Source organism: Pimephales promelas, chromosome 4, assembly GCF_988280905.1.
Source record: "Pimephales promelas chromosome 4, fPimPro1.hap1.1, whole genome shotgun sequence".
Lineage (NCBI taxonomy): Eukaryota > Metazoa > Chordata > Actinopteri > Cypriniformes > Leuciscidae > Pimephales > Pimephales promelas.
Genome location: NC_142772.1, coordinates 5,975,695 through 5,989,176, shown reverse-complemented (window position 1 = coordinate 5,989,176; position 13,482 = coordinate 5,975,695). Strand labels below are relative to the sequence as shown.

Sequence of the window (13,482 nt, the reverse complement as noted above, 5' to 3'; positions counted from 1 at the left end):
AGCTCAGATTATAAACTTTTACAATCATCATGTTATCTTAAATCACATTGGGTGGTCAGCTAGAATATTTTAAACTTACATGTGAAAGGATATTTGGTAACACTTTACTTGAAGGGGTGTGCATAAGACTAACATGACCTTCATATGTCTCATTGTTTGAGATGTCTTTGTTATAACACCTTGACATAAACCAATGCATCATAACCTGTCAGTGTCTTTGTCATGACAACTTGACAACACAACCTGTCATAAACATGACAGCAGATTAATTATCAAACTTTAACCACTTCGCTTTATTGGTTAACATTACATTAAACTATCAGGTGGTTGGTTTTGACATTGGCTGTCATGAATCCATTATAATTTTTTAATGAAAAATTCAATTAGTACTGTAGTTGAGGTTACGGAAAATATTCATGACACAGTTATAATGGCCTCATGATAGCCAACGTCAAAGCCAACCACATGACAGTTTAACTTCATTTCAAGTTGTCATGACAAAGATGTCATATTTGCATTTAAAATGTCATTATTGAGCGAAAGACACTTGTCATAAACATGCATAAACCCTACTTCATATTCAAGACATATGTCATGTCATGGTTATGAAGGTGTCATGTCAGTCTTATGCACACCCCTTCAAGTAAAGTGTTACCGGATATTTAAGGTCAGATACTATGTGCAATTCATTAAGGAATCTAAACAGCGTCTTAGTATGTTTTTCCACATCAATGAAATATTAAGACTATACAAAACTTGAGGGAATCATATAATTTATTTGCTTTTAAATTCAGTTAAACATAACAGCTTTGATGAATACACACATGCTTCGACTGTTGTAACACCTCGCTCCAAACACTGTACTTTGTGTTACACTTCATTTTTTTGTTCAGCCATGCTCTTTTTTTTTTCTCCATGCTTAAGTTCCTGTATTGGTACACAATTAGTCGTAAGCATCTACGTGTATGCAGATTAAATTGTCATCCAAAAAGCACACTTTATAAATAAAACGCCAATAATTTCTAGTGGCTTTTAGGTAACAAACAATATGATCCTATTAGTTCTCTAACATCAAACTAAAATCAGCATGATATTAGCTTCATAACAAAACTATGACAACTTCATGGCAAGTTGGTTCCTCAGGTACGATTTTTTTTTAACAATCGTTAGACCATATTTCTCAATACTTGGGACACTTTTTCAAAACTCTTCACACAGTTTCAAGTCATTCTTCCATAACATTAGTACACAAACGAATTGTGTCAACCATAAAACAACAACCTAAAAAACACTAGCAACAGGTAGCATTACAAAATTTCTTTACAAAACAAGAACGACATTTCACTGCATGGTCCATGTTTACATTACAAAATTGAGTCTTAGAAAAGAGTCTTAGAAAAGTCCAGGTTTTTTCTAGAGTCTTTTCGCTCCACTGACCTGCGTCAAAAACACATTCTGTGTGAATGGGCCCTAAACGTCTATGTAGGTGTTCAGCTGTATCAAATTGTTTTGATAGTATTTCATTTTTTAGATTCAGACTATATTTCAATGTGGTATTACTGTAGAAAATGCAGCTAAGTGCCATCTTAATCATTTTTGTGTTTTTAGCTTAAGTTTAACAGTTTGGGAAGAGTATGTAAATGTGCAAACTGAGTTTTATAGGAGGTTGTGTCTAAGTGAGAAACGACTTTGTCATTTGAAAGTAGCCCAAGCAATGAACCACAGTTTAGCCCAAATAGACTTGTCTATTAGAGCCCGACCGAAAAAGGATTTTTAAGGCCGATACCAATACAAATATTTATTGGTTTTAAAATCCGATATATCGGCCGATATTTTTATTGTTTTTCAGAAACGCGCAACAAAACATTAACAGATTTCCCTAACATTAGTTATTTGTAGTTACTTGAGTTTTTACTAAAATAATATGATAATGCATTTTAAAAAGAAACTTATTTCTTTTATTGTCACAACAGAACAGAGGAACATCAAAATATATTAAAGTTCTGATAAATAAAATAATAAGTAGTCCCTATATTGCCTTAGTGTTTCGTCCATTTTTATTTTATTTTTTAAATATTAATTTTTTCGGCCATTATAACTGCCGACACCGATAGTTTGGAAAATGCCTAATATCGGTCGGCCGATAAATCGGTCTGGCTCTACTGCCTATAATGTGCTCACAGTTCTGAAAACGTGACCTAAGTACTGAAAAGTGTCCTAATTGTTGTTAAAAATCTATTTAATTCACAATACAACATAAAGAACTTGCACAGTTAGTCATGAGCATGTGCATGAATTTCTTTCTTCTGCTGGACACAAAAATTTTTTTTTTGAAGAATATGGGTAACCCGACAGTTAATGGATGCCACTGACTTCCATAGTATGGAGGGGGAAAATACTATGGAAGAAGTCAATGGTGTCCATCAACTGTCTGGTTACCCATATTCTTCAAAATATCTTCTTTTGTTTTCAGCAAAAAAAAAAGAAAAAAGAAACTCAAACGTGAGTAAACGATGACAGAATTTTAACTCTCAGGTGAACTATCACCCAAGCATGTCCTCCATTGAGGAAAACAAGACAATGGCAACTAGTGTTATTTCAGCTGATTCTACCTGATCATATTTACAGTATTTTGCACAATTTATACTTAATTAGAATGATTATAATCACTAATAATAATAATTATAATCTCTAATAAATTCTACCAAGTATTGTTGACGCATACAAAGCCTTGAATGGATCAATAAATAAAAATCAAATGTTAATTTACAACCGTTAATTGTATAATAATAATAAATAATAAAATAAATAAAATAATAAAATAACAATAAATAAAACAACTACTGAAGCGGCACACACATGAATGGAAATGTTAACACATAAATAATCACATTTCTAATGAGTTACATTAACCACAAGGGGAAGTTGTGGTCAAAGCTGGTAACATACAGTAAATCCTACCCAGTATCATTCTAGAAGAGGGGATAAAAGTTATATTTCCTTTAAGACTGTAGGATTTGGGAGAAAAAAAGGCTCTGGACAAAATGTACTTGACCTTAATTTACACATAAATACACTGTGAGAAAGAGAGAGGAAGGACAGGAGAACGGGTGGTGTGCTTAGGAAACGTGACTTCACATTAGCGAAGGTCGTTCTCGTCGTCCTGAATGGTTTTCTTGATTCTTAGTAGCATAGTGGTCTGCCACTGATCAAGCCTGGAGATGGATTCAAATTCCCTTACCTAATGAAAAATAATAGAGTAAAGGCCCGTTTATAAGGACTTTATAGAGATATAGTTCTAAAAAACATTCTAAATACAAAAGAATAGCAGAGTCCACACCACAAGTATAACGATAATGGCAAAGAGGAACGATACATCATTGGAATCACAGAACGATTTTTTTCCAGCTGATTGAACGATAAAAACATGTCGGCAATGTCAATCAGAATCCATTCCGCTTTCAAGAGTGCAAAACTGCAGGACACTTAGAATAACAGAATGATATCGTCCGCTGGTGTGGATGCTGCTAACAGGCCTTAATTCATGAATGAACTACCACTGGTAAAATGTGTGCAGGGAATTATGTAAAACCTGAAACAATATAGAAAGAGAACTTACTGCATCAACGTATGCGTCAATATTCTGCTCTTCATATGCATCAAGAAGTTTCTGTTTAATGTGAAATGCAGAAACATTGTAATTATTTTGTATAAAGCGTCCCAAAATGTTCAAATACTTCCATTCAAAAGTTTGATGTTGGTACGTTTTTTTTGTTTTTTTTAAAAAAAAGAAATACTTATACTTTTATTCAGCAAGGATACATTACTTTGAATTTCTGTTTTCAACATTGATAACAATAAGAAATGTTTCTTGAGCAGCAAATCAACATATTAGAATGATTTCTGTAGGATCATTGAAGTTATGATGCTGAAATTCAGCTTTGCATGACAGGAATAAATTACATTTTAAAATATATTGAAATAGAAAAGAGTTATAATAATTTTTCACAAAGATTTCGCTGTATTTGTAATCCAAGCAATGTAGTCCTGGTAAGCAGAAGATACTTCTTTTAAAACCTCAACCTCAAACTTTTGAACCGTAGTGTTTATATATAAAAATGTACAAAACAATTAAAAGAGACAATGGAATCTAGATGTGAATCTAGATCTGTTTGGTTGATCGGATCACAAGTGGACGACACTAAATACAGACGTAAACGGGGTCTAAAATGTTTTGCGCTTGTCCACTTTTGACCACTTCCAGAGGTAGGCGAAAACACATTAGACTGGATTGCTTTCGTAGTGTAAACGCTAATGTGGTTGAATGTGTTCAAACAGCCGTCTACTCTCCGCCTACTGACCTAATGTGTAAAGATTATGGGAAGTGCGCAATACAGGCGGAGACCCGAGTTTGGTTTGAAGATGAAAAACGTACCAAGCTCAATGTTCTCTCAGCATTCCTGATTTCTAACACACACTCACAGCATTTGGTGTGGTCTTACGACTGTCAGAGCGGTAACATAAGCTGATGCTCTTCGTATTTTTTTCCGTCGTCAGTGTGTGCGTTCATATGTAAATTGTCCAAGCTTATTTTTTTCTATTAGATTTAAAGATCTGAAAAAACCCTATATTTTCCCACCCATAGACCCTTCACTCGGAGAAATCAGGACAGAAGTGGTTGAAAGTGGACAAAAGAGACAACCGCTGATTGATATGATCTGATTGACCAAAACACATCTTAAAGGAGTAGTTCACTTTTTAAAAACGTTTGCTGATAATTTACTCACTCTCGTGTCATCCCAGATGTCCATGTCTTTCTTTCTTCAGTCGAAAAGAAATTAAGGTTTTTGATGAAAACATTCCAGCATTTTCCTCCATATAATGGACTTCAATGGGAACCAAACGGTTCAAGGTCCAAAAGACAGTTTCAGTGCAAACTGCAAACTGTTCAAAGGGCTTTAAATGATTCCAGACGATGAATAAGGGTCTTATCAAGCGAAACGATCGCTCATTTAAAAAAAAAAAAAGACAAAGTTTAAGTTTTATAAGCTCAAATACTCGCCTTGCTCTGTTCTGTGATGCGCGTTTGTGACTCTCCTGTTCAAACTCGTTCATCAATTGAACAAATCTTTTTTCATGTCATTTGGTCCATTCAACGAATGAAATGATCAAGTTGACTTTGGAAAAGATTTGTTAATTTTGATAAACAAGTTCGAACAGGAGAGTCACGAATGCGCATCACAGAACAGATCAAGGCAACCATTTGAGCTTATACAACTTTTTTTATTTATTAGATGAGCGATCGTTTCGCTTGATAAGACCCTTATTCATCGTCTGGAATCGTTTAAAGCCCTTTGCACTGAAAGTGTCTTTTGGACCTTGAACCGTTTGGTTTCCATTGAAGTGCATTATATGGAGAAAAATCCTGGAATGTTTTCATCAAAAACCTCAATTTCTTTTCGACTGAAGAAAGAATGACATGGACATCTTGGATGACATGGGGGTGAGTAAATTATCAGCACAAGTTTTTTGAAAAGTGAACTACTCCTTTAATACCAGGTGTAAACAGGCCTTGAGTTGAAGTCACAGTTGAAGTCTATGGAAGAATCTAAGCAATCCAATTTGTTGAAAGAAAAGACTCACCTTAAGAAGTCTGCACTCTCTAGCATCTGAGAAAGCTGGAAACAGTTCTTCATACTTCTGTACAGCCAGCTATTGAAGAGAGCACGGATCAAATAATGATAAAGCAGAGAGTTACATTGTAAATTTGATTCTTCTTCAGACTGTGAACAGGTCAAATCAGTCACCTTGCAGTTGAGCATGTCCACACAGAAGTGACACAGCGCTGCTTTGAAGAAATAGTCTTTAGCACCATACTTCAACAGGGTAGTGTCCATGGAGTAAAACCCAATCTGAACAGACACAATATGCCACTCAACGTGAAGGGTGAAGAAAACTAATAAACACAGGTTTTCGACAGAAGATCACACAGACCTGCTCGTATATTTCAATGGCTTTCGGGTACTGCTCCATCTGAGCCGCATAGGTCGCCACTTTGACAAGACACTTGTTGGCTGCACTACAGAGAGAAAGAGAGAGAATACAAGAGATTTTAGTATATGCAATAATTAAATTACAACACAACTTCTTTGCTCAGACCTAAACACTTCTGATACACGTGAAACATAAAAGCATATAAAAACTATAGTATAGTACCTGGTGGATGACTCCCCTTTGAAATAATCGGCTGCCTGTTCATAATGAACAATGGCCTGTACACATAAATAAGTATTTTGGGACCAAATAATAACAAATGAATGAACACTACTTTTCTTTCATAAGGGGCTCTCTCTATCGTGATAGGCTCCGTATGGATCATCTGATGCATTAGAAAATACACTACCATTCCAAAGTTGACATTTTTAAAATAACTATTTTATTATATATATATATATATATATATATATATATATATATATATATATATATATATTAAAATTTAATTTATACTTGAGATGGCAAAGCTGGATTTTAAGCATAATTACTCCAGACTTCACAGTGTCACACACTCTTTCAGAAATTATTCAATGTTGATTTGCTGCTCAAGAAACATGTTTTATTAATAATGTTGTGAAAAGTTGCTCTGCTTCAAGTCTTAAAAAACATTTTTATGCTTTTATTCAATCTGAACCACTTACTGATAAATGTGCACCTTTCCATAAAAAAAGATCACTTCCAACTTACTTTGTCTATATCCAATAACTCAGATTCATAGATTTCTGCAATAGATATGTGGTGTTTTGCTGCAATGTTGAAACGCCCCTGTGGACACAGATGAAGGAATATTCAGAGAAGTGTATCACTAAAACAAGCACACATATTACATATACAATGTTGAATTGTGGTGGAACAAATCATATGGATTATACAATCTCTTTATGAATTGTTTAAAGTGTCATTTGCGTAGCTGTCAATGAAGGGACAGAAATGCCTCAGATTTCACCAAAATATCTTCATTGTAAAGATAAACAAAGGTCTTACGGGTTTGAGTCAATAACAGAACTGTAATTTTTGGGTGAATAATATAGTTTTTCTCACCATATCTGTGTAGATGTCAATGGCCTGACAGAAACAGTTTATTGCCTCTGTGTAGAGAAGTTGTACAAATTAAACTCCTTTTGAAATCGAAACCCTACATACTTTGATATTTTTTATAGTTCAGTCTTTAAAAGTAACAATGAGAGTTGTACCTTGAGGATCAGACTTCTTAAATGCATTTCCAGCATCAAGAAAGTTAACGGCTGCATTGTGCTTGCTGTCCACCCGTAAATGGAGTTGTGCAGATTTGCAGAAGGCATCTCCAGCGGCTTAAATGAAGAAGAAGAAAAAAAAAATCAACAATAGAACTGCCTTGTGCTTAATGAACATCTTAAAGGGATAGTACACACAAAATTGCATTAGTTCATTAATTAGTCACCCTTTCTGTTCATCGTTGGAACACAAATGAAGATCATTTTTATTAAGTCCGAGAGTTTTCTGTCCCTCCATTGACAGCTACGCAGAAACCACTTTGATGCTTCAAAAAGTTCATAAAGAGTGTGTAAAACTAATTTAGCGTCCAAAATTTCTGAAGAGACAATCACTTTATATGATGAACGGATTCAATTTAGGGTTAGATTTAGCGAACATAAACCGAAGCTCAAACGTGCGGCATAACACGAGAATGAACCTCATTGGTTCTCAAACGTCAAGTGAACATACTCGAGCTTCCGTTTACAAATGATGAATGTTTATATGTGAATAAAAAGCCTAAATTCATTCTGTCCATCATATAAAATTATTCAGAAGATTTGGACTAATCCACTCAATTCATTTGGATTAGTTTTACAATCTCATTATGATCTTTTTGAAGCGTCAACATGTTAGTTGCGTAGCTGTCAATGAAGGAACAGAAATCTCTCATCTTCATTTGTGTTCTGAAGGTGAAAGAAAGTCTTACAAGTTTGGAACGACATGAGGGAGAGTAATTAATAACATAATTTTCGTTTTGGCGTGAACTATCCCTAGTGGTGTAAAAGTTGCTGTGTATCGTACCACTCCAGTTCTTAGCCATCTTGAACATGTTGGCTGCTCTCACGTACAAGTCACAGGCCTCCTCGACCTTGGAGGAACTCCTACAGCACAATGAACAAAAGCGAGAGAGGAGATTCACTCAAACCATTAGGCGGCGCTATTAACATCTGTCGTCCCCTGCACTCGTACAACGTGTTTTCAGACCTGATATGGCCAACATGAAGCAAGAGGACACAGAAATCAGTGTGAAAACACAGGCCCGATATTGCTCAATAGCCTGGAAGTACTACATTAAAAATGAGAGCAATGCCACTGTTTACTGCAAGCTGTGTAAGACGGACTTTAAGTTCTCTTCAAATACAGCTAACATGATAAAACACCTCAGAGTGAAACATCGACTGAACATCCCCGCAGTAGCCAACGGCGGAGAGAGACTGTGCGCAGAAGGGCCAGGCGAAGGCAACATGGGTGAGTTTCAAAAAAGTATAAATCTGGGCAAAACGAGCAGCATCACTTAGTGTGCATTGGGTTTGAGTGGAGTATTAATTAAATTGACAAGGAAACGCTTCGTTCAGTGCGCACAACTCTATTATTATGACGCTTTATCATGCTTGCAGTGCGATGCTAACGTTAACTTGGCTAGCTGACCGAATCACTCTTGCGAAAAATCTGCGGATAACTAACATATAGTAGATTTATGACAGCCTAATGTGAACTACGTTATATTAAAAAATAATGCAATTTCAAAAGTATTCCTTTTTTAATCTAACGTTAAAATGATCGATATCAATATTGTCTGTTGCAAACGGATATTAATTAATACCAATCACTTTAGTTAGATTTTAAGATTTGCAAATTCAATATTGCAGAGATGCAAAAAAAAAAAAAAAAAAGAACCATTAATAATAGATTTACCCGAAAAACGTTCCTAACAGCGAATGCGACGTTTTCATTTTCTTGTCTGCCTCAGCCATAATGGCCAAGGCTTCCTTTTCTTTTCCAGAATAATCCATTTGTCAGATTAGGCTTGGCCTGGACTGTATGGAATGATATCCAAGCTAAATCTCATTCACGTCGCCTAGAATCAAGTTATTTGTTTTATTGACACATCATGCGGAAATCGGAAGTAAATTCAACTTAAGGGACTGTCGGTAAATAGTTGTTTTCATAATAACAGTCGACAGTGCTGTGGTATTAACTCGTTGCTTTTTTGAACATATACGTTATTATCTAATTTCATGAAGCAGACATTTTCTACCTGAATAGTGTCGTGTAGTATTGTATGTTATATAAATCTGTGAATGATGGATTGTTCGCTTTTTTTTTTTAATTGCGAACAACTTAACTTACCCTTGTACCCTAACGGGCATCGTGCTAAACACATCCAGTGTGTAGGTCGCAAACGCGCGGAGGTTGTGCGGGGATTCTGAGATTTTGAAATATATATATATTACTAATAAGATATTATTTATTTTCAGATAGGAAATAAGATGTACAAGTTATTGTCGCTGAATCGTGTACTGTTTAATAGAGGTTAACACAGGCAGGAAGTGGATGAACCATAATGGCCCTTTACACGCCCGGAAGAACATCCAGTGACGTTTCATGTAAATAATAGCGGAATTTTTTCAGTAGTATCAAGCTGCATGGTTATTGTTCTGTGCCTAAATACTCTTTTGCTGTGATTGATGTGGGGTCGTTATCATAATTCTAACCTTATAATTCATTCAAAATAGCGAGAAACAAAAATGTTTTTGAATTAATTTGAGTGGAGACGGCAGTCTTGCTGTGTGACATGCAGTTATTTCTTAACATTTTCTGTTCTAATAATTAACAGTTATATAAAGAGTTATGAAATAAATTATTATGAGTGACTACTACATGGATTATAATTATATACTTGTAGTTTTAAGGACTTTTAAGGATTTAATATTAGGTCACTGCCTGAAAAATAAACAAATATATATATATATATATATATATTAAAAAATATATACTGAGATTAAAAAAATAAAAATAAAAACAAGTTGTGATGGGTAGTGTAGAATTAAAAACAAACTGCAACACGAAAGCTATATTGTAGATGGAAAAACCTCTTAATTTATATAACCAAATGGAAATATTTTGTTTTGGGAACAACAAACAGTGTAGCTAGCTAGAAACTCTTTAACGGCCACACAAGACTCTCTCTTTCTCCCACACACAGAACTGATTCATACACAGTGATTTGGTGAGCTGAGGCTATGACAAAAGATTTTAATAAACTGTATGTGAGTAATGTCATAGCAACGGGTCAGAAATTAAACAATTACAATTAGTTTTATGTGAATTGTGTTGTCCCCCAGAAAACGTCACATATTAACCTCGACTTACCATTTCTATGGAAAACATGTATTGGTTAGAAAAACCCCGACATTAAGGATTTAGGATTAAAGTTTTACCATTTTTTGTGTCAATATCAAGTGTAATTGTGCTAAGTTCCTGTGTAATCCAGTTTTACTTGTTTTACTTGTGCACCACAGACATGGATCTCCCACCACAAATGCATCCTGAAATCCTCAGCGGTCAAAATCTCAGAAGGAGAATGCAGCGTTTTTTGCCATTTTCGGATCGCCGCACGTCGAAAGTGTGGAACCACTACACTCAGCTAAGTCTGCATCGTGTCGAGTGCAACCATTGTAAGAGACAGCTTTCCTTTCACAACAGCACTACTTCCATGAGAGAACACTTAGGACGCAAACACAGCATTCGGGATGGAGCCGTACCCCCTCACAACACAGCAGGCATCCCCACCCCTGCAGCATTACATTCACACATTCAGACTGCTTTACAAGCTAACAGATACAACACTGCAGGCAATGCTGCGTTTCAACCAGTACTACCTGTTGCTATTAAAGAGGAGCAGGTAGAAGTACTGACAGCTGAAATGGGAGAGATCAAACCTGCTCGGACCACGTGCGCACCTGACTGTGCCGCCGGAAGCGGTACTTCGAATTCCAATGCCATCGTGCACCAAGACACAGATGTGGGCTGCCTAATGTATAATTATCCTGCGGGGGAGATGAGCAGCACTGCTGGAAGCAGTAGCATCCGCACCGGCTCAAAAGCCTGCAGCAACAAGCGAGCTGAGGTTTTGACCGATCTTATCTTGGAGATGGTCTTCAGGGACCTTCAGCCATTGTCTGTGGTGGAAGAGAGGGGGTTCAAGCTCTTACTGAGTTGCCTAGAGCCTAACTACCCCGTGCCGTCTCCATCTCTGCTTGGCAGTCTACTTTGGCATCGTTACCACATCCTGAAGCAATGCCTTCAGGAGCATCTTCAGGCAAGTCTAGCTTCCCACTGTCTGACCCTCTGCACCGAATACTGGCGATCTGTAGATGGATGTGGGGTTGGAGGGGATGGTCAGTACTACCTTACAGTCAGTGCGCATTTTGTCGACCCTCACTGGCGCCTGGCACGATGTGTGCTCGAGACCCGCCCGATAGCAGAATTCAAAGGAAACCCGTCGGAGAGAGGACAAGTCAGCTTTGCAGACACCCTGAAAGGAGTCCTCACCGAGTTTCAGCTTCCAGAGGACTTTGTTTTCTGTGTTGTGCATGACACCCCAAGTGGATCCGAGTCCGGTGGGCAGGAGAATATGACCATCGATCCGGAATATCAGCAAGAATTCGCTGGACCCAGCCATCCTCCCCCCAGTAATCTTCCGGAGGGATGGTCACCTCTGCTTTGTGCAGGACAGGCCCTGAAACTATGCGTCCAGGAGGGACTTTGCGTGGAGACTGTGAGACAAGCTTTGGCAGATGCTCGCACCATCGTCCTACACTTCCAGCATGATGTGAGCGCTTCGACAGCACTGAGCCAGAAAGCAGAGGCTGATAATAAAGAGTCTGCAACCCTGGTCTTGAACGACCCAGGGCGCTGGACCACGGCCATTGAGATGTGTGAGAGTCTTCTGGAGCTCAAGTGGGTAATAAGCTCCGTCTTAGAGGAGCAAAAAGTTGCAACCAATCTGGCAGATCACCAGTGGCGCCTTATACATGAACTGGTCCCTGTGCTCAAAACGGTTCGCATTGCGGCATCGTTTTTGAGTGAGGACATCAATGGACCCATTTCAGCCCTGATGCCATGCCTCCAAGGAGTGTCTAGGCTCCTGGGACAGAAAATTGTCGAGTGTACCTGTCCCGTGGTGAGGGGGGTTATGGAGAGAATTCGCGCTGGTATGGACAAACGCTGGAGTCTGAGTGATGAAGATGCTCTTCTGGAGTGCCATGCCGTACTGTCGTCATTTCTGGACCCACGTTTTAAAGAGTTGCGGTTTCTCAGCCCACATGCCCGTAGCAAGCTTCATGACAAGGTGAAAGAGCTGCTATCTGTCCAGGCTTTCACAAGGAGCGAAGGAATGAATGGAGAGAGAAGCCAAAGCGTGCAAATGGAAGAGACTGTGGATGAGCGGGAAGAACCTGTAGATTTTGTATTGGATGATTCATTGACTCTGCCTGTAATGGCTTCTTTGGATTCTCCTGAATCGTGCGGCTCAGCGGAGGAAGGTGACAGCGTTGAGCTGCAGCCAGGCGAGCCCTTCGTTGCCATATCGTCTCCAGAACAGGTCAATGAAAATCCACTTGAGGTCGTCAAATCCCCTTTCAAGAACGCCAATGAACGTAAAAGACGTTCTAGTGGGACCAGTTTGACCTCGCCGCTGAGGGGAGATTTACAGCACACGCCTCGAACACGAATAAGTCCTCTCCCACAGAGCATGTACGATATTCTTCTGGGCGAGGACCCTACTGAGCGAATGCCCGAAATTCACCAGCAGCTGGAGAATTACATAGCAGAGCCGCTCTGCAGACGCAGCCTCTCGCCTCTGCAATGGTGGCGCAACAAGGAGCATCGCTTTCCTGCGGTGGCCAGACTGGCACGAAAATACCTGTCCATACCAGCAACCGCTGTTTCCGCCGATCGGACCTTTGCCCCTAGGGAGTCTCCAGTGACCCAAAGAAGGGCCACATTGGGATCTAAACACCTCGATCATATTTTGTTTCTCCATCAGAACACCGATTACGTAGATCAGCTGAAAGGTGGACCCTCTGCACGTGAAATTGAGCAGTGGAACAATGTCAGTGGAAACCAAAGCAGAGAAAGTCTTTACCAGACTCTAGTGTCTTATGAAAGTAAGGTTCGTGTGCCTGAGGAAGAGTCATGATCACTGTTTATTTTTTTTTGTTACATTTTTGAACAGTTCTGTCACATCCCACAATAAGCTCCTTTAAAGGGTTAGTTCACCTCAAAATGAATATTTTGTCAGTATTTATTCACCCACATGTTGTTCCAACCCCGTAAGACCTTCGTTCATCTTCGGAACATGAATTAAGATATTTTTGATGAAATCTGAGAGCTGGATCACTCCTC

General features: G+C 38.2%; 2 protein-coding genes across 3 annotated transcripts; one reads left to right on the top strand and one right to left on the bottom strand.

The window, feature by feature from the left end:
* Positions 1–2,990: 2,990 nt before the first annotated feature.
* On the bottom strand, positions 2,991–9,200 carry napaa (N-ethylmaleimide-sensitive factor attachment protein, alpha a). The gene is made up of 11 exons (XM_039662104.2): positions 8,989–9,200; positions 8,095–8,174; positions 7,251–7,367; positions 7,099–7,145; positions 6,745–6,822; positions 6,217–6,272; positions 5,995–6,079; positions 5,808–5,912; positions 5,644–5,712; positions 3,620–3,670; positions 2,991–3,241 (listed from the first exon to the last, which is right to left on the bottom strand). Exons 1-11 carry the CDS (start codon positions 9,084–9,086, stop codon positions 3,140–3,142), a joined length of 888 nt encoding a protein of 295 aa, XP_039518038.1. The 5' UTR covers positions 9,087–9,200; the 3' UTR covers positions 2,991–3,139.
* On the top strand, positions 8,252–13,400 carry zbed4l2 (zinc finger BED-type containing 4-like 2). 2 transcript variants are annotated; one of them, XM_039662102.2, is made up of 2 exons: positions 8,252–8,541; positions 10,596–13,400. In XM_039662102.2, exons 1-2 carry the CDS (start codon positions 8,283–8,285, stop codon positions 13,274–13,276), a joined length of 2,940 nt encoding a protein of 979 aa, XP_039518036.2. In that variant the 5' UTR covers positions 8,252–8,282; the 3' UTR covers positions 13,277–13,400. The 2 variants fall into 2 exon arrangements, with proteins under 2 accessions (XP_039518036.2, XP_039518037.2); XM_039662103.2 differs by lacking the exon at positions 8,252–8,541 and adding an exon at positions 9,495–9,680.
* The last annotated feature ends 82 nt before the right edge of the window (positions 13,401–13,482 follow it).

Bases quoted from the DNA above. Each gene is read 5' to 3' on its own strand.
- zbed4l2 (XM_039662102.2), top strand. From the start codon at position 8,283: ATGGCCAACATGAAGCAAGAGGACACAGAAATCAGTGTGAAAACACAG. The intron at 8,542-10,595 runs GTGAGTTTCAAA...TGTGCACCACAG, and splicing joins GCCAGGCGAAGGCAACATGG to ACATGGATCTCCCACCACAA.
- napaa (XM_039662104.2), bottom strand. From the start codon at position 9,086: ATGGATTATTCTGGAAAAGAAAAGGAAGCCTTGGCCATTATGGCTGAG. The intron at 6,823-7,098 runs GTGAGAAAAACT...CTGTGTCCACAG, and splicing joins TTGACATCTACACAGATATG to GGGCGTTTCAACATTGCAGC. The intron at 6,273-6,744 runs GTAAGTTGGAAG...TTATGTGTACAG, and splicing joins AGTTATTGGATATAGACAAA to GCCATTGTTCATTATGAACA.